The 21,103-nt window shown below is 34.6% G+C and overlaps 3 protein-coding genes across 6 annotated transcripts; 2 read left to right on the forward strand and 1 right to left on the reverse strand.

The window, feature by feature from the left end:
• The first annotated feature begins 592 nt into the window (after positions 1 to 592).
• BTS (zinc finger protein-like protein) lies at positions 593 to 9,831 on the forward strand. The gene is made up of 14 exons (XM_088211113.1): positions 593 to 1,100; positions 2,109 to 2,318; positions 3,145 to 3,339; positions 3,429 to 3,796; positions 4,478 to 4,706; positions 4,977 to 5,145; positions 5,242 to 6,462; positions 6,692 to 6,863; positions 6,936 to 7,157; positions 7,234 to 7,371; positions 8,076 to 8,310; positions 8,430 to 8,489; positions 8,693 to 8,764; positions 9,291 to 9,831. The coding sequence occupies exons 1-14, from the start codon at positions 792 to 794 to the stop codon at positions 9,432 to 9,434; spliced, it is 3,744 nt and encodes a 1,247-aa protein (XP_088067239.1). The 5' UTR covers positions 593 to 791; the 3' UTR covers positions 9,435 to 9,831.
• Positions 9,832 to 11,550: 1,719 nt separating this feature from the next.
• LOC110823558 (uncharacterized) lies at positions 11,551 to 14,484 on the forward strand. 4 transcript variants are annotated; one of them, XR_015816309.1, is made up of 5 exons: positions 11,551 to 12,499; positions 12,782 to 12,859; positions 12,935 to 13,069; positions 13,293 to 13,339; positions 13,775 to 14,484. XR_015816309.1 is itself a non-coding variant. In XM_022053958.2 (3 exons), exons 1-2 carry the CDS (start codon positions 11,906 to 11,908, stop codon positions 12,854 to 12,856), a joined length of 669 nt encoding a protein of 222 aa, XP_021909650.1. In that variant the 5' UTR covers positions 11,551 to 11,905; the 3' UTR covers positions 12,857 to 12,859; positions 12,935 to 13,342. The 4 variants fall into 4 exon arrangements, 1 of the variants encoding a protein (XP_021909650.1); XR_002541433.2 differs by lacking the exons at positions 13,293 to 13,339; positions 13,775 to 14,484 and adding an exon at positions 13,340 to 13,454; XR_002541432.2 differs by lacking the exon at positions 13,775 to 14,484 and having other exon boundaries at positions 13,293 to 13,342.
• Positions 14,485 to 15,388: 904 nt separating this feature from the next.
• On the reverse strand, positions 15,389 to 18,355 carry LOC110823434 (uncharacterized). The gene is made up of 2 exons (XM_022053812.2): positions 16,604 to 18,355; positions 15,389 to 15,570 (listed from the first exon to the last, which is right to left on the reverse strand). Exon 1 carries the CDS (start codon positions 17,496 to 17,498, stop codon positions 16,701 to 16,703), a length of 798 nt encoding a protein of 265 aa, XP_021909504.1. The 5' UTR covers positions 17,499 to 18,355; the 3' UTR covers positions 15,389 to 15,570; positions 16,604 to 16,700.
• Between the last annotated feature and the right edge of the window lie 2,748 nt (positions 18,356 to 21,103).

Below are 21,103 nucleotides of genomic sequence, written 5' to 3' on the forward strand. Positions count from 1 at the left end.
GGTAAGGCTCTTTTTCTTGAAATATTTTTTTAATTGAAACTTACAAACTTATTTTATAATTGTGAATCAAGCATCTAATGTAATTATGGTTTTTACGATTACAATTTGATGAATTTTCTCTCTTAATTTTATTTTTGCCAATCCTACACCGGGCTCCACTATTTATTTATTATTATTTTTTCCTATGCTATATCTTTTTATTTTATTATTCTTTTTTCTTTTTTATTTGGGTAAAGTAATACTTCATCATGCTTTTTTAGGCTTTTACACCCTTATCCATCATTTCCTCCTTTTAGCAAACTAAAATACAAAAGAGAGACTCTGCCAATCACGCGCTCTCTCTTGTCGGATCCCCAGTGGTCTCACACTAACAAGACATAACGCTTTTCATTTCTATAATCCTCATGTGCCACGTCACCTTGTCACGTGCCAACTCACATTCTCCCGCTGCTTACATCAGCATCCCACGTGGCGCCACCATGCATACATAAACCCCACTCGAGTCCAAAACCCATATATTAAAATAATAACCTTAAATTAGAAAATAACTGTTTTATTTATTTAATAAATAAATACCAAACCGGATGCGCCTGCCTCTTCCTAGTTTCTCCTGCGTTGAACAAGAAAACAAATTACCGTACATGGAAGGAGATAACAAAGTTTAGAGAGAGAGAGAGAGAGAGAGAGAGAGAGAGAGAGAGAGAGAGTTGGGAGCGCGACAGAGAAAGTTCGAGGAGGAGGAGGAATTTCTGGATAGGTCTGGACAGTTTTAGAGAGAGAAAGCTCTGGAAATGGCAACGCCGCTGCCGGAACTGCAAGGTGGAGAGGGGACGGGGGGAGGTGGAGCTGTGGCGGTTTTAACGAATTCGGTGAATTCTTCCTGTGCGAAGTCGTTTGGAGGCTTCTTCGAGAAGTCCGAGGAGAAGTCTCCTATTTTGATTTTCTTGTTCTTCCACAAAGCCGTCCGCAATGAGCTCGAGGCGCTACACCGGTTAGCCATGGCTTTCGCCACAGGCCAGGGGGCGGATTTACGGTCTATGCTCGAACGGTGCCGTTTCTTGAGATCGATATATAAGCAGCACTCAAATGCTGAAGACGAGGTAAAAACAAACTTAATCTCGTTTCTGCCTGTTGAGATGTTTAAAAGTCGTTCTAACTTTAAGTTTCCATTTTCTGTTTCCATGTTCCTTTTTCTGCTTTTAACTGCGGTGCGGTGACTCTGGGATTTCTTTTTGAGAGAGATGGTTTGGTTTTTGGTTATGGAGATAGAAATGCAGGAAGCTTTTGAGGATTTATTATTTTACAACTGGACTGTTGCTTGTACTTCAGGAATATCATCTTCCTTTTCTTTCTTTTTCGCAAATTTTCGACGGCTATGAAGTATTGATGCATCGATTACTACCTTTCCGGCTTGGTTCTTGTTTCCGTTGACTTCACTTATTGTTTGAACGAGTAATGTGTAGTTGTTGTACCGGAATACAGATTTTTGTTCTCAAAACACGAGGTTGTTAGAGGTTTAAAATTTTTACACGGAGAAAGTAGAATTTCACTGTTTCAGTTTTATCTGCATTGTTTGCGTCAGCATCTCCTTTGATGCAAACTCCTTCTGCTAAAATGTATAAAATGGAAGAAGAATAAGAAGGATTTTCTTTTTTTCCCAGAGCTGTTGATATTAGAATTAGACATCGATTACTTGAAAATTTGCTCATTATTGTGTATTTTTGTGCGTGTCCCGCAAGTTTAAGTGTTGGAATCCCTAGGAAGGTGCATGGTCAAAAGTGGAGTTTGTTTAGTCCCTTGGAAAGCTAGTTTCTCAACGGTATGAATTATGGTTACACTGGGGAGAACAAGTTATGCTGACTACTCCCTCCTACATTGGCTTCAGCAAGTAAAAGGACTAGTGTTTTGGCTGCTTCTCGCATCTCTTGTTGTATGCTACATAGCATGTTTGAGAAAAGTGGCCTTCTAAAGCTCTTCTCAAGACTTCACATGATCATACTCTGCGCAAAGCAAGTAGAATCTATAAGATGCATCAGAGTTTTATTTTATGAATTTGTTTCCATATTCTTCATGCTTACTTTATCCAAAATTCTTAACCTTTGATGTAGGTTATCTTTCCGGCTCTTGACATACGTGTTAAGAATGTTGCACGGACATACTCTCTTGAACATGAGGGCGAAGGCAATCTTTTTGATAATCTTTTTGAGTTGCTAAATTCTTTTGTGCAAAGTGATGAAAATTTTCCGAGAGAGTTAGTATCTTGTACGGGGGCCCTTCAGACATCAGTTAGCCAGCATATGGCGAAAGAAGAGGAACAGGTGTGCTTTTTATCTGGTTGTTCGAATTCTTGTATGGTTCTTAGTGTAACTATTACTCTATTCTATTGTTGGTTCATGCTGTAAATATCAGAGAAAGAAATATATTTAAGGAGCAGAAGGTAAATTTCCTTCTGATAGTGGAATACTTAAATAGCTTTCAACAGATTCTGATATATTTATGTTTCGAATCAAATTACTCATTTTCATGGTTTTCATCTTTTCCTTTCCATTTTTGTAATACCTTTGGGTATTGCTATGTCCTTTATGGCTTTGAATAAGTTGTTTATATGTCTATATATGTCTATATATGTCTATGCTACATAGAGGTCTCTTATGTTAATAACTTACAAAGATACATGCAGATGTACGAACAATCTGTGTGCACTTGTTCCTCTCTTATAATCCTTATTGGAGCTTATACCTATTTTATCCCTGAGCCTTTTATGTCCTTACCATCTCTTTCATCACCAAAGTTCTTGTGACAGATCGCGGTTACTGTGATCTGTTCCTGCCAATATACTGCTTTTGATATATGGATCTTGCAAATGTGATTTAGTTATGGTTTTTAGCTGATGGTGGACCCAGAATGTGGTTTGTAAATTCTTCCTTCAAACTGTTATACTGCGAAGCGGATATTTAACCAAAACTTAAATACTTATTTAGCTAATCAATCCGATAACACCTTTTCATGATTTTGCTTTTAACATGGGAAAATTGATTCTGGGGAGTTTATCTTCTTCATATTGTTGAAGATATCTTATCTTATATGGTGGACCTTATTGAAAGCTTCTTTGAGTTTCAATTAATTTCTCATTGATTATGTCAGGTATTTCCCTTGCTTGTTGAGAAGTTTTCATTTGAAGAGCAGGCATATCTTGTCTGGCGATTTTTGTGCAGCATTCCTGTGAATATGATGGAAGAGTTTCTTCCATGGCTTTCATCCTCTATCTCACCTGATGAGTATGAGGAGATGCGGATGTGCCTAAGCAAGGTAGTTCCAGATGAGAAGCTTCTTCTGCAGGCAAGGTTTTTAATTATTATTCATTCCTTTGAATTGTATTTTAATTAAGCTAAATTTGCATAGCTGATTGCTGCACTTGGTTATTGAAGGTTATCTTTACCTGGATGGAAAGGCAAAAAGGTGCTTATATGGTTGCAAAGTATGTAAATGATCCTCATGTCCAGCATTGTCTATATTCCACTGCTAGTACATCAACCCAACAAACAAACACGCTACAGTGTGCTTGTGAGCCAACCAAGACTAGGAAAAGGAAACATTTAGAGCCAGCTTCTGGTGTTTATGATACTGCTGGGGCACATCCTATTGATGAAATATTGCTTTGGCACAATGCTATTAGAAAAGAACTGAATGAGATAGCTGAGGAAGCCAGAAAAATTCAGGTTTCTGGAGAATTTTCTAATTTATCAGTCTTTGATGAACGCTTGCAATTTCTTGCTGAAGTATGCATCTTTCACAGGTATCTGGTTTTCACTCTTTTACCATGAAGTCATTGGGTGCTAATTCTTCGACTTGGAACTTGCTTATTTGTTTTTAGTTTAGTCTCCAGGATTCTCTTAGATCAAAAGCTAAAATGTTAACATTCTGATTGACCTTACAACTTTTTTCTTAATTATCTTTTTTGATATAGTATGCTCTCAAACCTTTTTACAGGGCAACTAAAGAGAGTTCTTTAGCCACTCAAGCACAAGGGAGGGGAACCCCTAGAGCCTCTTTTTAATTTGTTTTTCCCATAGAATTCACTTCAGATATTGATTTTCTCTTTCCTGTGGGTTTAAATAATTGAAGCTTATTATGGAATATAATAATAAAAGCATCAATGAGTCTCCACCATATGAGCTTTAAGGAGAATCAGTCCCTTTGCTTTAGAACCTACGATGATCCCATATATTTAAAAATGAAAGGGATGAAAAGAAGGTAAATAATGAGCATAGTCTGAGACTTCTTTGAAGCTACCCAATTTTACCTATATTATGCTTTTCCCTTTGGAAGTAAGCTTCTCTCCATTTTTCTGCTTTTCCCACATTGCTGTCTCCAAAACTTGTCAGTTATATATATTGGAAATTGTACCCATCAATAGTAGGATCTTTAGATTTTTTATTTCGGTGTTCATCTGAGGCACATATCTTCTTCTTTACAGTGTTGCAGAGGATAGGGTTATTTTCCCTGCTGTAGATGGAGACTTCTCCTTTTCCCAGGAGCATGCCGAAGAAGAAAGTCAATTTAATGAGTTTAGATGTTTGATTGAAAGTATACAGAGAGCAGGAGCGGTTTCCACCTCAGCTGCTGAATTTTATTCAAAGTTATGCTCACATGCTGATCAAATAATGGAAACTATACAAAGGCACTTCCACAATGAGGAAACACAGGTGAGTTTGTAGCTGGTTTGGAGTAATGCAGGCAGGATTTTTTTTTTTTGGTAAAACTGAATTAGTATTGTCCAATCAAAATGAGTTGGGAAGTTGAGGAGTCTGGTGATGTAGGGAAACTGAACTAGATCTTTGTATGTTCTTGCATTGTGGAAACAAAAATCCCCTTTTCCCTTTCTTTGAATCTACGGTTTAATAAACAGTGCATTGGTAAACACTTGTGCTGCTGAACATCCCTGTTGATTATAAGAGCTGTCCTTACATATCTAGGTTCTTCCACTTGCTCGAAAGCACTTTAGCCTCAGAAGACAGCGGGAACTTCTTTATCAAAGCTTGTGTTTGATGCCCTTGAGATTGATTGAACGCATCTTGCCTTGGTTTGTGGGATCCTTGAGTGAAGATGAAGCCAGCAATTTTCTTGTAAACATGCAATTAGCAGGTTCTATCCATATACAGTTAGTTGTTCGTAAATGATGTTTTCTCATCAAAATAGCAGTTGTTTATGCTGACACTTTCTACTGTCTTGTGTTTGCAGCTCCAGAAACGGATACTGCACTTGTAACACTTTTTTGTGGCTGGGCTTGCAAAGGTCGTAATCAGGGTATATGCTTGTCTTCAAGTGCAATTGGTTGCTGTCCTGTTAGGAAATTTACTGATATTGAGGAAAATTTTGTCCGGTCTTGTGGTGCGTGCTATTCTACATCATATGGAAAAGACAACGCAAGAGCAGTTCAGGGGAATGAAGTGGAAAGCCCTGTTAAGCAAGACATCTCAGTTGCATGCAAGGAGACAGATGTCTCTGACTCCTTAGAAATCACAAATGCCCATAATAGATCTTGCTGTGTTCCAGGTTTGGGAGTTGGCAAAAATAGTATAAGATTTAATTCTCTGTCAGTTACTAAATCTCTACGATCCTCATCCTTCAGCTTCTCTGCTCCATCACTTGACTCCAATCTTTTTATCTGGGAAACAGATAATAGCTTTTCTAACGTAGGGTATGCAGGACGACCAATTGATACGATTTTTAAGTTCCATAAGGCCATAAGTAAAGATTTGGAGTATCTTGATGTTGAATCTGGAAAGCTCAACTATTGTGATGAGATGTTCCTTAGGCAATTTATTGGAAGATTTCGTCTTCTCTGGGGCTTCTACAAGGCACACAGCAATGCTGAGGATGATATTGTTTTTCCTGCATTGGAATCAAAAGAGGCACTTCATAATGTCAGTCATTCGTACATGCTGGACCATAAGCAGGAAGAAAAATTATTTGAGGATATTTCTTATGTTCTTTCGGAGCTCTCTGTTCTTCATGAAGGCTTGAAAAAGACCTGTGTGACAGAGGATTTAATGGAAAGTAGCACTGAATTTTTTAGTGTACTCCATGGTGATTGTAAGAGGAAGTATAATGAGCTAGCAACAAAGGTTCAAGGGATGTGCAAATCTATGAAGGTCACTTTAGATGATCATATTTTCAGAGAAGAACATGTATTGTGGCCATTGTTTGACAAACATTTTTCGGTTGGGGAGCAAGAAAAGATAGTGGGTCGTATAATTGGGACTACTGGTGCTGAGGTGCTCCAGTCTATGTTACCATGGGTAACTTCTGCCCTTACGCAGGACGAGCAAAACAAAATGATGGATGCATGGAAGCATGCAACCAAAAATACAATGTTCAATGAGTGGCTCAACGAATGCTGGAAAGGGCCAGAATCATCTTTGGAGACAGAAACATCGGAACCTGGTATTTCCAGGCAAGGTATGTACTTGATTTTTCTGTTCCGTACTGCAAATGCCCTGCAGTTCTTTGTACTTGGATAGGTGCCTTATCCAAACATCTTATGGGCAAAGAAGTTTTTTATTTTTTGTTTATATATTTTTTTGTTTTTTTAATCCCAAGATGCGCCCTATTTCATACAGAGTTATCATATTCTGTTGAGATTTAAAAAAGAAAAAAAAAAGCTCATTTCAACTCCATTCTGCTCCAGGTAATGATTTTCAAGAAAGCTTAGACCAGAATGATCAGAAGTTTAAGCCTGGGTGGAAGGATATATTTCGTATGAATGAAAATGAGCTTGAATCTGAGATTCGAAAGGTTTATCGGGACTCAACTCTTGATCCAAGGAGGAAAGCGTATCTTGTGCAAAATCTGATGACCAGGTTAGTTCTGTTTATTCTTGATGTATACAAGCTAATAATACTGAATAATTAATTATTAATGGAATGCCTTAGTCGATGGATAGCTGCTCAACAGAAGTTACCTCAAGCTGTAGTTTGTGATACTTCAAATGATGAAGATGCTACGGGTTGTTTCCCATCCTTTCGGGATGCTGAAAAACAAGTATTTGGTTGTGAGCATTACAAAAGAAACTGCAAACTCCGTGCTGCTTGCTGTGGCTTGCTTTTTACTTGTAGATTTTGCCATGACAAAGTGAGCGATCACTCAATGGATAGGTAACTTTTTTATCATTTCCTTACAGAATCAGGCTGCTTTTATCTTATTGTTTTTAATTAAAAAAAAATGTTGTAGAAAAGCAACATCAGAAATGATGTGCATGTCCTGCCATAAGATTCAGGCGGTTGGGCCAATCTGCACAACGTCTTCATGCAATGGACTTTCAATGGCGAAGTATTATTGCAGCATCTGCAAATTATTTGATGATGAAAGGTATGTGAGCTTCTATTGCAGGTTCATGAAGTTGAAAATAAATTTAGATAAACATAAATCTTCAGTATCTTCTTATTCTTGAAGAGAAAATAGAAAGATATTTTGCTGAATACTTTCAGTGTGATTATATTTTTCTATTTGAACGTTCATATTGGTGACTCTCTTTTCTCTTTTTATTTAGTATTTTGTTGAGCAATCTGGTATATCAGTATCTGGAAACTGTTAAGTGCTGAACTTTAGATATAGCTAGATCACTCATCAATCTGGGGAAGGAGATTCTCCTTTTCCTCTAACAGGAAAATACTGAATGAGAACATAATGCAAGGGATGCTACTTGGAAATTGGCTCACTGTCCTGATAGTATATGAAATAATTAATGATTTTCTTCCTTACTTCAAAAGCTTCTTGTTACGATTAGTTAACTCGAATAAGAAAGCAGACTGATATACTTTCATTTGAAAAAAGCTTTTTTTTTTCTTCGCTGGATCCAATGGGCTTCATAAATTTTGATTGAATTCATAGGTTTGAATCTTTATCCCCTTAGTAAAGAGCTGGGGGACATAATCGACTCAGTTAAAATGAGTTGGTTGGTTCCGAAAGCATGGTGTTCAAATCTGTTTGGTATTTTTTGTTGTCTTGTCCTTTCAAATTTATATATGCTTACCTTAACTTTAGAACATGACATTCTTTTCTTATTACATTAGAGCTATTTATCATTGTCCATATTGCAATTTATGCCGTGTCGGAAAGGGCCTGGGCATCGATTATTTTCACTGCATGACATGCAACTGTTGCCTGGGGATGAAGTTAGCGAACCACAAATGCCTTGAGAAAAGTTTAGAAACAAACTGCCCCATATGTTGCGATTTCTTGTTCACATCAAGTGCTGCAGTCAGAGCCCTACCTTGTGGTCATTATATGCACTCAGCTTGTTTTCAGGTCTCTTTTTTAATCTGAATCTTTTGATATGAATCTATTTTTTCTTTTAATATTTTTCTTTCTTCTATGGGTATCTTGGCAGTGTTCAAATCTAACTTCACCTTGTAATGGTCTGCCAGGCATACACTTGCAGTCACTACACCTGTCCAATTTGTTGCAAGTCATTAGGAGATATGGCAGTAAGTGAACCTTTCCCTCATTTAAGTTACCTTTATTCATATGACTGGTGGCATTCTTTGTTATGCATAATTTAGTCTAATTTGTTGCATAGATTCAATATAAGAAGATAGTTTTGTCTAAAGTCGGTATTGATTTCTTGTGCATTGTTTTGCCTCATACCTTCAAATCATCAATGAAGTTCAAATTTTGTGAACATATTCAGGTTTACTTCGGTATGCTTGATGCTTTGTTGGCTACTGAGGAGCTTCCAGAGGAATATAGGGATCGATGTCAGGTATACTTCTCTCTGTTTCCCTCTGCTCTGTTGTTTGAATTTGAAAAATCAATACAAAAAGGAGTTTATCTGCTTAGCATGAATCTACTCAAACCTGGCCACACCTTTTCAACTTAGCAGTGAGATAGTGGGTTGGTTTGGACAGGAGAGGCAAGGGGGAAGGGATTGGAAAGAAAAGAAGAAAAGTATTTTTGTTTTTTCGTGTTTAGAGTTTGTTGAGTGAAGAAGAGAAGTGGAGGGCTAGTCTTAATTTTGTATTTCAGTTCCTCCATATATTCATATTATTATTTATCTATTGTTGTTATTATTATTATTTTCTGTGTTTTTAACACTTGAACTAGGGATATTGTCGTTTTCTATCTTTTCTTTCAATCCATTTTTCTTTTTCCTTTCTTTCCCCTTCTAACTTCCAAACAGACTAATCAGCCGCCCTAGATGACAACTTCAAAATCAAAGTCAAATTATTTGTCAGTTTCAACAGCAAAAGATGGAATTTATCCTCTTAACATATTCATTTACTATCCAGGAAATACTCTGCAATGACTGTGAACAGAAAGGCACTGCGCGTTTCCACTGGTTATATCACAAATGCGGATCCTGTGGGTCTTATAACACCCGGGTAATCAAGAGTGACACAACAGCTCCCTACTGCCCTACATCAAACCGATGAATGTTTCCTTTCACCCACAAAATGTACACTGCTTATCATTTGTAAATAATTGTATAGCCAAAAGGGTCTTTTTTCTTTTTTGGTTTTAACTTACGATTGCAATAGATTCACAATCAATACGACTTGTATAGAAGCCTGGTAAAGGATCAGATTGTCCTTGCTTAGATTCATTTGAAGAGTATAGAGAATTACGTAGGAGCCTCTAATATCAGAGTACAAATCCTTGCACTCCTAGACAGTGGAAGAGACCAAGTTTGCTTGGGACTTTTTGGTATAGGCGTTTCTTTCCGGTGTGTTGTATGTAGAAAATTCGGGAAATTCATTTTGTATTTATATGTTTTGATACTGTTTACTTAGTGGAAAGGTGAATAATAGAATGGTATAGCTCAAGTTATTATGGGTGTGAGTTTTTAACCAATATGTGAATTTGAATTTTGAAAAAGTATGTGAGGGGTAGATGGCAAATTTTTTAATTTCGCCGGCGTAGATCATTTGTCAAAACTAGATCAATTGGGTGGATAAGTTGACATGCCTTGTCAGAAAAACTTGATTATCGTGTACTAAAAAATGCATTACAAGATCGCATAATCTATTATTATGTACATACACGGTGGATGGGGATTGGTCAAAAAATATTATCTTTTTATTTTTTTTTAAAGGAAAGCTAAGTAAAGAGGGGATCATCAACATTGTCAATCTATATTTTATTTCATCATTCTTGTTGAAAATTTGAAGAAAAGCAATCCAAACAACATATTAAGAATTTAGAAACGGTTAGAACACATTAAAATGAAATGTAGCTATCTGACTTTGTAACTGAAACTGTGTTCTTGAACCAACTCAGTTTTCCCTAAAGAACATTTCCCTTTGAATAATTGGATTAAAAAAAAAAAAAAAGGCAAAGCGATTAACATGATATTGTTAAAAATTTGCAAGTCTAATGTGGATATTGATTTTATCCATTTCACTTGTAAATAATTTTTATAAACTCTAAATAATTTAGTCAGAATATAATTAAAATTTTATTTGGGGTTTCATAAGAATTTTAAATGACCATTACAATGCAATGAAATCTGAAACTTCATTATAATTTTATTTAAAATTTTTTTAATGTCAATTTTTACTTTTTTTTTTTAAATTATAATTTTTTATTATATTAAGTTCGAATTTTAAATAAACTTTGTAAAGATGATTCATTTGTTTCAAGCATAAAATACATGTTTAGTGAATTTAACTAGATATTATACCTTTAAGATATTTTTTCTGAGTGAAACAATAATTGTTTGTTTTATTATGTGAATTGATTTTTTTTTTCCAAGAAAAAGAAAATATTTATTTTCGAAAAACAAGGTGTAGATTTGATTATTCACATTCATTCAGAGTTGAAAGGTCTTAAACGTAAATGATGATTCAATTTTTATTACATAATAAAAATCAAATTCTTTAATATGGGAGTTTTTAAGAGTTCAAATTCAATTAGAAGAATATACTTCTTTATAGTTTTAAAAAAATATTTAATTATAATCTTTTAATATAAGACCAAGTATATTTTTTCTTTTTATAATTTGTTTTTATAAATACAGAATTTACTTTTTTTTTTTATAAAATTGAATAAAATATTATATCTTACAAACTAGATTTATAGAAAGTTCTATAATAGTTTTGTCTCAACAAAAATTATACTATTTTTTGTCATTTTATGACATATATAATTAATATTTCAAACATATTTTCTATCAAATAAAAATTTTAAAAATAGATAATTGATCATAAATAAAAAATAATTAGCATATTATATCTTTTTTTTTGGGGTCATATTTCGTCTTATTTCTTATTCAATTTAGACATGCTAGATATATTTTTTTGTTAACTTTTTATTTGATAAAAAATAATAAATTTTGTATAAATTGCAAAAACATAGAATATAAAATGTAGTTTACCCTAAAATAATATGAATCCGACCCTCATGTTAACCCGGATAATAGATTTTTACCATTCACGCACAAAAACCTACCCGGTTGCATTGATCAATGATTTTCGACCACAGATCAACCCGACTCTAACCCGACCCGTAATTGCCTCCTATACAAGTTGGGAAAGACCTACCAAAAGTCCACCTAATGAACGTTAGACCAACGTCTCTCTCTCTCTCTCTCTCTCTCTCTCTCTCTCTCTCTCTCTCTCTCTCTCTCCTCAATCATTTATACAATTTCCCGGCGATTTCATACCCAAGAATAAAATCCCGGTTTCTGTTCTCTGCTTCTGATTCTCTGAAATAACTCGCTAATTCAAACCCATTCCGTCTTTTTTGAATTCATTGCAAACAGAGAATTACAGAGCAACCTTCTCTTCAAGGACTTCACATAACAACACAGAAAGCGAAGCAGAGAAACTTTGTGGACAGAAAGTTTTTCAGAGATAGAGTTTATAATTGAAAAGCGTAGTGGAGATAGAAAGAGGGGAGCTGATTGATGACAATGGCGCCACCCGATAGATCAAAACGACTTCACAACTTCACTTTGCCGTGCTTGAAATGGGGTCACCAGAGACACCTCAGGTGCGTCAATCTCCAACCTTCTTCTTCTTCGTCGCCTGATCGCTCGCTTCCTAATGGGTTCCAATCCAAACCCGTCAATCTCGACGCCACACAGAGCTCGAAATCGAGTCCCAATTTCGATGCTTGGAAAGAAACCAGCAAGGATATTGAAATGGGTGAGAGGAAAAAGCTTCGTTTTGATCTAAGGTTCGAGGAGAAGAAAGTGAAAGACTCGTTTCTTGGAGGAGAAGAAGAAGGAAGAGATGAAAGTATCCCACTCAGACCGTGGAATTTGAGGACGAGAAGAGCTGCGTGTAATGAGCCGAGAGAGGAAACTAAGCTTGATTCTCCCGGGAGAGACGATTGCGCCACTGTAGTTGCTAAAGATGACGGAGAGAAGAAGGAGAGAGTGAAGTTTGCCGTTTCGCTTTTGAGAGAGGAAATTGTGGAGGACTTTCTGGCGATGACCGGAAAAAGGCCGCCCAGGAGACCTAAGAAGAGGGCTAGGGTTGTGCAGAAGCAAGTGATTGTAAGATATACCGCTTCTAGTTTTCATTTTCTTTAGCTATTGCTCACGTTTGGTCTGCTGAGAAAATGCGGGGAAAGGAAAGTTTGTTTTTTTCTTTTCTTTAAATTCTTTTTTCTGGGGTTTCTATGAGACTAGGAAAAGAGAGAGAGACGGTTTCTTCACTGATCCTAATTTGGTTAAATGATGATTCATTCTTTGTTCTTGTTTTGACTTCCCTTATAAATCATATCTGGGTTGACTTGTTAAGTGGATGCTTGATTGTCTTGTCATGAAAATTTGCAGTCAGTTTTCCCGGGATTGTGGCTGACTGAAATTACTGAAGATTTATATAAAGTTTCCGATCTTCCTGAATCATGAAAGGTAATACTGAATTCCCTTTTCTGTACTTGCTTAACTCGGACCTTAGTTGCTTTATAAACAGTGGGGATTCTGCAGGGTAGAAGATGAGACCAAAGCTGGTATCTTTGATGCTTCAAAGCTATCTGTCTGATGACTGATTGTACATTGTGGTCTAAGGAATGGTAATTAGCACGCAGACAAAGTGATATAAGTTGGAGAAGCAGTGAAAATGTAATTTCCTTAACACTTGCTTCCCTACTAATTCTGTGAGTCTCAATTGACTTTGAGTTCGATATATTTGTTTTTCAATAATCCTCTAATTACTTATTTTGAATTTTATTGCGTATTCTGAAATTCATCAAAGATAATTTCAGTTTTACGGAATGAAAATGAAAATGCTCATGTATTTTAATATTTATGTGAAAGTCACAGTTCTTTCTTGATATATCTGTAGGACTTTCACAAGTGCTGTTGTAATGTATATAAGATGGACTTTTTCAGGTATATGGATGTCTCCTTTGAAACTTAACTAGTGGATCTTTTATTTGGAGAATAAATTCCATTGGTGCTGCTTGCTTTTCTTAGTTGAACTGTGGGCAGAAAGTTTTTTCTTTTCTTTCTGGTAGCACCCTGATTTTGAAATCTAGGAAAGAAGATGCATTTGTAGCGTAGACTATATCTGTGTTAATGTTCATTTTCACTTACAGCAGTTGAGACAATGAGCCATGCCATCAATCTGCAGTCCCCATTTTGCTTTTGCTTCTCTGCTTTATATGTATGACTGGAATTGGCTCAGGGTCGTGTGATTCAAATTGTAATATCATCTTCTTGATGCTTTATATAGCAAGAGAATGAATATAGAGAGATTTAGCTCTAACCTATCTTGTCCTATTGACTAATTTCTTTTTCCTTTATGGGGAACTTGCCGATTATAAGAGGACACACCAAGGGGATGGTAGTGGGATTTTGAGTTCCCAAAAGCATTATGTCAATTGAGCCAAGTGTGTCAGGCAATGAACTAGTTGAGATTAAGGGTAATTCTCTTATAACTCATTTGAAAGTAATTACATAATCCAATAGAAATTTAGAAAGCTGTCTCTATTATTTGCTCATTGATCTATATTTTCCAGTATAATGCCATTTTATGAAGAGTTGTAATTGTTCTGAATCAAATGGGATAAAGGAAAGGTCTTTATGGAAATTGCTTTAAGTGATAAATATGGGGCAAGTCAGCACTTGCCATGTATTGTTGGCATGCTTTTACGGCTCGGATTGGAGCTGAGGCCTGAGAAAAGAATATAAACAGATAGGCCTGATTAGAATTCTCAAAGAGTGGTTTTAGCATGCAGTTTTTCAGTGGTCAACTAAACTTTCTCGAGGAATAAGCTGCCATCTTGGTTCTTGTATAGAACTAGATTGGCGATCATTGTGTCTTTGGCATTTTATGCTGCAATGCTTAGAAAGAGCATCTACCAAGTACCCTCATAGTTCTTCTACAAAGGTAACAGCTACTGGGAAGCACAGATTTGGTACTATATAAAGACTCTGTAATGTGGGAATGATGTTCTGTGGTAATTTCTCTTTCTCAGGGAGCACAGAGTATTTAATTCGCTCTTAATTCTGAGAGGAAATGATGCTTCAAGGAATTTGATTGTGTTAGAAAATCCAAATTCAAGAATGTGAAGCACTTGTCTTGAAAAGTAAATGATTCAGACCTTGTTGTTACCCGAGTTGTGAAGAAATCGTTTACAGCAAAAAGTGCATAGCTGATACCAGAATATCGATCAATATTTATTTAACTAGGAAACCAAGAATAGCGATACATGTATACGGGCATCATACTTACTGTATACATGCGCTTAGGTCCTTCTTAGTTGTAGAAAACTTCTCTCTAACTTTTTTCATTTTCTGGATTAGAATATACTTATACAAGTTTGTACAGTTTCTGAAAGTGAAAAAAAAAATGGAAAAGATAATAGTTAAAGTATGACATGAAAAAAAAAAAGTTATTTCAAACTTCTCAATTATTTTACAAATCCTGTTTTGACTTCCAACGTATATAGAAATTCAAAAAAGAAAACATTAAAACAGCTTTCTACAACTAAACAAAGCCTTAGTATTTGTCTTTAAGTTCCTCCTTCCTTGCGGTCTGTTTGGACTTTCCTATCGCTTGTGATAAGAACAGTGAGCACAATGATCATTTCAGTATGCTCTAATGAATTGGCAGGAATTGCTGATCATTGGTAAGCTGGGGTATATGCAAGATGGAGGGATGGCAAGAGCAGGGTGATCATAGGATTTAGATAGGATGAGATCTTAGCAGGTTGTCTCTACGAGTAGCAAGGCTGCCTTATATACCGGATTATATTGTTTCATTATGCCTTTTGTGAGAGAAAGAGAGAGAGGAGAGAAGTATTTTATTGATTGGAACTATTTGATTAGCCCCTTCAAAATTTTATAAGAAAACAATATGTTTTATTTGAAATTTTGAGTTTTGCCGAACAAAATATATCTTTTAACATCTAGAATACTGATTAAACGAAGAACGCATTGATCAGATATATTTACTCATCTTTTCCATTTTCAACAAGTAACCAGATCTCACATGGTCGAAATATATATATAGAGTGTAATGTTTTGATTAGCAAAAAGGCAGGCTGGGCTATAACCATGCTGCTAAGAGAAGAAGGCATATATGCTTGCCTCCCCTGTTGAAGTTTGGAATTTTTGACCTGCAAATTAAGGAAAGTACACCATGAAAAGCACATCTCTTTTGAAATTCTTCCATCATATGCATTACCCTTTTCTAAGGTGTATAAAGTAAAGTTAGGAAATTGATTAAGAAATATGAATTGCATTAAGTTGGGAAATCAATGTTTCGTCAACATACTTGCTTTGCTAATCCTTAAAGGAACAATTTTGGAAATTGTCTAGTCAAAATTTTGCTTTTAAAAAAAAATCCTTTTTCTTAATTTGTTACCTATTAAAATCAATAAAAATTATATATATATATATATATATATATATAAAGAACTTATTAAAATATGTTATAGGACTCTCCACCAGGGTCAAGGTCACTTGGGTCAAATTCTATACAGAGGGGACATAGAAAAGGCTAAGGCAATGGCCCCCAGCAGCATTAGACTAGCCTAGGCGGCTGAACCTAATACAAACAACATATCAGAAAATGAATAAATTAGATTTTGTCTTCTCAAAAATCCAGGGCATGAAATTTTTCCTTTTTGTCTTCATCACCCAAATGATAAACCCACCTAAACAATACATACATATCTCTCATTTTTTTCTTTAAAACAAAAAAAAAAAAAAGGAAACACATAATTCAAAAGTTTCTTACTTTAACAATTTCTTATCAACAATATCCCAAAATTGCTTTCAAATTTTTTATCATATCTAAATTATAGTTTCTTTCAGCTCTCACTTGTAGGTTGATTTAATTGAACTTTAGTATCAGAATATGCAGAAAACAAAATGTAATTTAATCAAATTAAGAAGAAAAATTATTTTAAATAGATAAAAAATGTATTCCAAAAGAAAAAAAAAAGAAAACCATCTTATAAAATAGAAACTAATAAATGAGACAAGGCATGGAAAAAGGAAGCCTGTTTCTGTGTCCCCTAAGCCAGTGACACCTTTAGCTAATGCATGAATTAATATCCAAACAACCCTCTTTTTCTATCTTCCTTCTTCTTCTTCTTCTCATAAATTCATATAGAAAAAAATATTCTTGAAAACATACAGTTTTACCTTGATCTCAACAGTGAAATTCTTTCTATCAACACGACCCAGTTAAGAAAACACCGGTGAATCTTCATCTCTTCCACGTTAAAACTCAGTGAAAGAATCACTTCTTCTTGTTCTTCTTATCTTTTGATCCGTTGCGCAACAAAGAACCAAACCCGAACAGGTTCGCAGTCCCTTTAGAAATGTAAGGAGGTGGGACATTTAGGACTGGACTGATTCGAACTCCATTGTTATAGCTTCCTCCATTATTTTTTCTCAGAGGTGGTTTTTGTGGTACCCCATAACCATTGCGGCAAGATGAAGAAGAAGGAGGCTTTGGTGTTAATGTCTGCTTGCTGTTTGAACTCTGTTTCTGAACATCCTTTAACATTGTCGTCCTTTTTGGATTTGGAGGAACAGAACCAGTAGAATTGCTTCGAGACAAAATTGGCAAAGAACAAATCAAGCTCTTCTTGATATCACAATTTAGACTACTACTTCTCTTGAAACTCCAAAATGATTTGCTCTGACTCTGGGTCTGAGTCTTGTCCTCCGAATTATCAGAACTCAGAGCCATGGTCTCTGTTTTACTCTGTTTTCTTGATTTCTCCACCGAGTCAGGAGTTGCAGGAAGAGGAGGAAGAGAAACCAGAGGTGGGCTGTCACGGTTACGGAGTTTAACTGCAGAAAAAACTGGAACCGACTCATGAAATTGAATAGGGAGGATCATGCCATTAGCGAAAAGCTCGTCTGCTGAACAAGATTCTTGTCCAAAGCTGCTACAAATGCTGAACTCAAACTCAGAGCTCGAGTCAATAAACGAAGAATCCCTTATTGACTCACTGGCTATTCCAACTTCCTCTTCTTTGCCGAGTTCTCCAGAAAATGAGATCCGGGGACCTATTTCTGAGCACATCATTGTCACCCACAACAGAAATCTTCCTGAGAAATTAAACAAGAAGAAAACAGGGGAGAAGTAGAAGCTGATCACATGAAGAAGCTGGGAGTGGAAAGAGAGAAAGATAGGAGAAAGATTCAATTATGTCAGGCTAATAAATCTTATCTGAAGAACATTAGAGGCTTGAATTTCAAGTTTTTGACAATGTTGGATTGGACCAGGAAGTCAAATATGATGGGTACTAATGATGCATAAGAAGCATATGGTTTCGAGTGTAGACGACAAAAAGATTAGCAGCTTTTTTGAAGATCTATAGCTCTCCACATACATACATACATATATATATATATGTGTGTATATTATAATGAGAAGGAAGAATGTTCTTGGTCCGCAGATGATACAGAGACAAAGTTGTCCGGTCTTGTGATAAAATAAAAAAAGAAAAAAGAAGAAGACAGAGAAAACAGAGCTACTCTGTTCAGAAATCTTAAAGGCTTACCTTGTTTCAGAGGCAAAGGGGAAACAAAAAGCATTCAAATAAACTTTGGATTGCTAATTTTTTTTCTCAGGAAATTCTATATATATATATATATATTTTTTAAAGAGAAAAAAGGTAATTTTATCAGAGAAAATAAGGGTAGAAAGAGAAAAAGTGAAGAAGAGAAGTTGAGAAAAAACCAGAGTAATAGAGAAACTGGCGGACAAATAAAGGAGAAAGTGGTGGGGAGGTTTAATAATGAAGACTCGCCATGCCAGGAAATTGTCATATACAGAGTTGGCATGTCACTGCCAATCCGACATCGTTTTACATTTTTACGTAACTTCGAGAATATTATATATCAACCCAAGGTCGTTTTGACTTTTTTTGGCAAAGCAATCTCAACTACCAAAGCAGCAGTTTTACCTTTTCATTTCCCCTTTCTGTAAAGTCGGCTTCCTCCTTTATACAAATAGAAAATTCTATTAGTGTCTTTGTTTTTGGGTGATAATCTTAAAAATACTTTATAAGATAATATTTTTTTAGGACTAGGAATTAGTCCGAGTAATTTTTATAATTTTCGGGTTATCTTATGTTAATTTAATAATTAATATTTAATTAATAATTAACAATTAATATTTACAGAAACAAGTAACTGGGAAAAATAAAAAATAAAATCAATCCAATTTGAAGGAGTAAAAGACACGAAAACAAGCCCATTAAATGTTTGATGGTACCACGGGCTACCTACAAAATTCAGTAGCACAAATTTTGGTTCACTTCAATATGTATTTAGATTTAGGTACTAGTTATATGTATATATATATATATATATTATCTGTAGAAGCTTAGATTGAGAAGATATGTATAAACCAATATTTAATTAAATAAAAAATATATATAAAACTTAAAAATTACAACTATAAAAAATCAAGTATGATATAAAATTGAAACCATAATTAGTGCTCGGCCTGTCATGCATATCCAATTAAAATACTTAAAAAGAATAAGTTTTCATTACATTATTTTAATCTTGAAATTTTTTATAAATTAGTCTTGGACATTAATTTCAGGATAAAAGAAATATCAAATAATCAGTTTTGATTTTACATATAGACACAAACATATATTCCTATGAAGTATATAATTGTTGAATATATATATATATATTTATGAATTGATGATATCTTTAGTTATTTTTTAGACATAGTCAAGTATATATATTATTTCTTAAAAAAGTTTTGGAAGAGTCTAATCAATCAAAATTTATGAATAAAAATAGTGTTGGTAGAATATCAATGTAGTAGTTTTGAACAAAATATTTAATGGCCCATTGGATTTGATTAATTATCATAATCACTGGATTAAAATAAAATAAAACAATAAATTAAATTACTATCAAAAGTCCAACATTGTGATGAAAGCATTCAATGATTGATTGAAGTACATAATGTTGCATCATTTGAAATAAACAACCCACCTAACAATGACATTAAATTCAACCTATCTATTCATTTTTAACAGTTTACAAATTAAACTTGTAAATTTTACTTGTAAATTAGTAAAATTGAATGATAAAACTCACCCTTTAAATAACATCCACACCCTTCTCATAATATATATATATATATATGTGTGTGTGACACATACATATAAATGTAGCAAGACTTTGTGATTCTTTTTTTTTTTTTATAAAAAAAAAATGCTTGTGCAATCTGATGTGTATACATACAGATATTTGGTAATGGGTGTACAAGATAATCAATTAATTAATTGCTGCATACAAAATATTGGGATTAGTTGAGGAAAACTATTGGCAACTTGCTCCATTAGTTTTCTTCCATGTTTTTTTTTTCTTCTCAAGACATGCTATCCATCTCCGCTTAAAATATTTATGATGACAAACTATACATATATATATATTATATTTGTAACGACTTCGAAAATTTAAAAAAAAATACATATAATAATCTGAGTACGGAAACGAAATAAAAAATTAAACTTAACATTTCTTACACAATAACTTAAAAGTACTAAACAATATCACGGAATAAGTTCTCTAAAATAAATACGAGAAATGAGAAAAATTAAGGAAATTATAAAGCATCTAGCATCTACTCACAGTTTTTTTGTGGATCGGGCTCGAGAACCAGGTCTTCCTGATCTGAAATGGTTAAATAAGGAATGAGCTACACTAGCCCAATAAAGACAACATACTATATCACCGTCACAGAAGTAAATGTTAGTAGAAAATCAAAATAACCAACGGAGTAGTAGATTTAAACCAATACATTTATTTAAAATAAAACCATTTACCATTTTTCTTACCATCGGAGAATTGATGGAAACAAATTACATAAGCAATAATATCATACAGATCACAATTTCATGCATAATCAGTAACATAAAATATATCATAAATCTGTATTCATTAACAATAACTGATTATCACCGTTTTTCGTTTTCACTATCCTATTAGTATCCATGGGGATCCATAGGGGTGTTCTCGCTACACGTGAACCATTTTCCTTAACAATCTTAATTCCAGGGCCGTCCTCATACCCCGGTCGGTATGAGCGCTAAATGACCAAGTCTCCATACCCCGTCCGGTATGAGACAACGTTCACAGTAGGGTTCCCTATGAAGCCGGTCCGTCCACCATCTCTCATGATATCTAGTGAGGCTGTCACCTTATCTGTTTTTTCTTAGTCTCCGTTACCAAGTTAAACATAATTACATAAATAATAAACATGCACCTGGTAATACAATCATATCTTAAATTCTAAAATCATACAGTGGTCAAGTAAGACAGTAATACATACATTTAAAATTATAGAATAGATAAAGCAGATACCATAATGCATTTAAACTGTAAAATAAATCAAGCAGGAATCGATAGAGAATTATGTCTGGTTCGGGCTCCATTAGCAACCTTAATTAATTATGCATATCTATTTAATTTGTACAAAATATAGTATTATCATTTATTCAAACTTCAATTCCATGATAGAAAATAGAGTGAGGGGCCCTTACTTGATTTGACACCGAAAAGCTAAATGGTTACTGCACCTATGGGCGGTTCCTAGGTTTCCTAAATTTTTCTTTGGGAACTGAAACGCACTTACGGTACTTACAAATGTCCCAAATA

This window comes from Carica papaya, chromosome 9 (assembly GCF_054855325.1).
Source record: "Carica papaya isolate Zhongbai chromosome 9, ASM5485532v1, whole genome shotgun sequence".
In the NCBI taxonomy this organism is placed as follows: Eukaryota; Viridiplantae; Streptophyta; class Magnoliopsida; order Brassicales; family Caricaceae; genus Carica; species Carica papaya.

Coding starts and splice junctions, on each gene's coding strand:
- BTS (XM_088211113.1), top strand. CDS start 792: ATGGCAACGCCGCTGCCGGAACTGCAAGGTGGAGAGGGGACGGGGGGA. Junction 8,311..8,429: donor TGCACTCAGCTTGTTTTCAG/GTCTCTTTTTTA, acceptor ATGGTCTGCCAG/GCATACACTTGCAGTCACTA. Junction 8,490..8,692: donor AGTCATTAGGAGATATGGCA/GTAAGTGAACCT, acceptor GAACATATTCAG/GTTTACTTCGGTATGCTTGA.
- LOC110823434 (XM_022053812.2), bottom strand. CDS start 17,498: ATGATGTGCTCAGAAATAGGTCCCCGGATCTCATTTTCTGGAGAACTC.
- LOC110823558 (XM_022053958.2), top strand. CDS start 11,906: ATGACAATGGCGCCACCCGATAGATCAAAACGACTTCACAACTTCACT. Junction 12,500..12,781: donor TTGTGCAGAAGCAAGTGATT/GTAAGATATACC, acceptor GAAAATTTGCAG/TCAGTTTTCCCGGGATTGTG.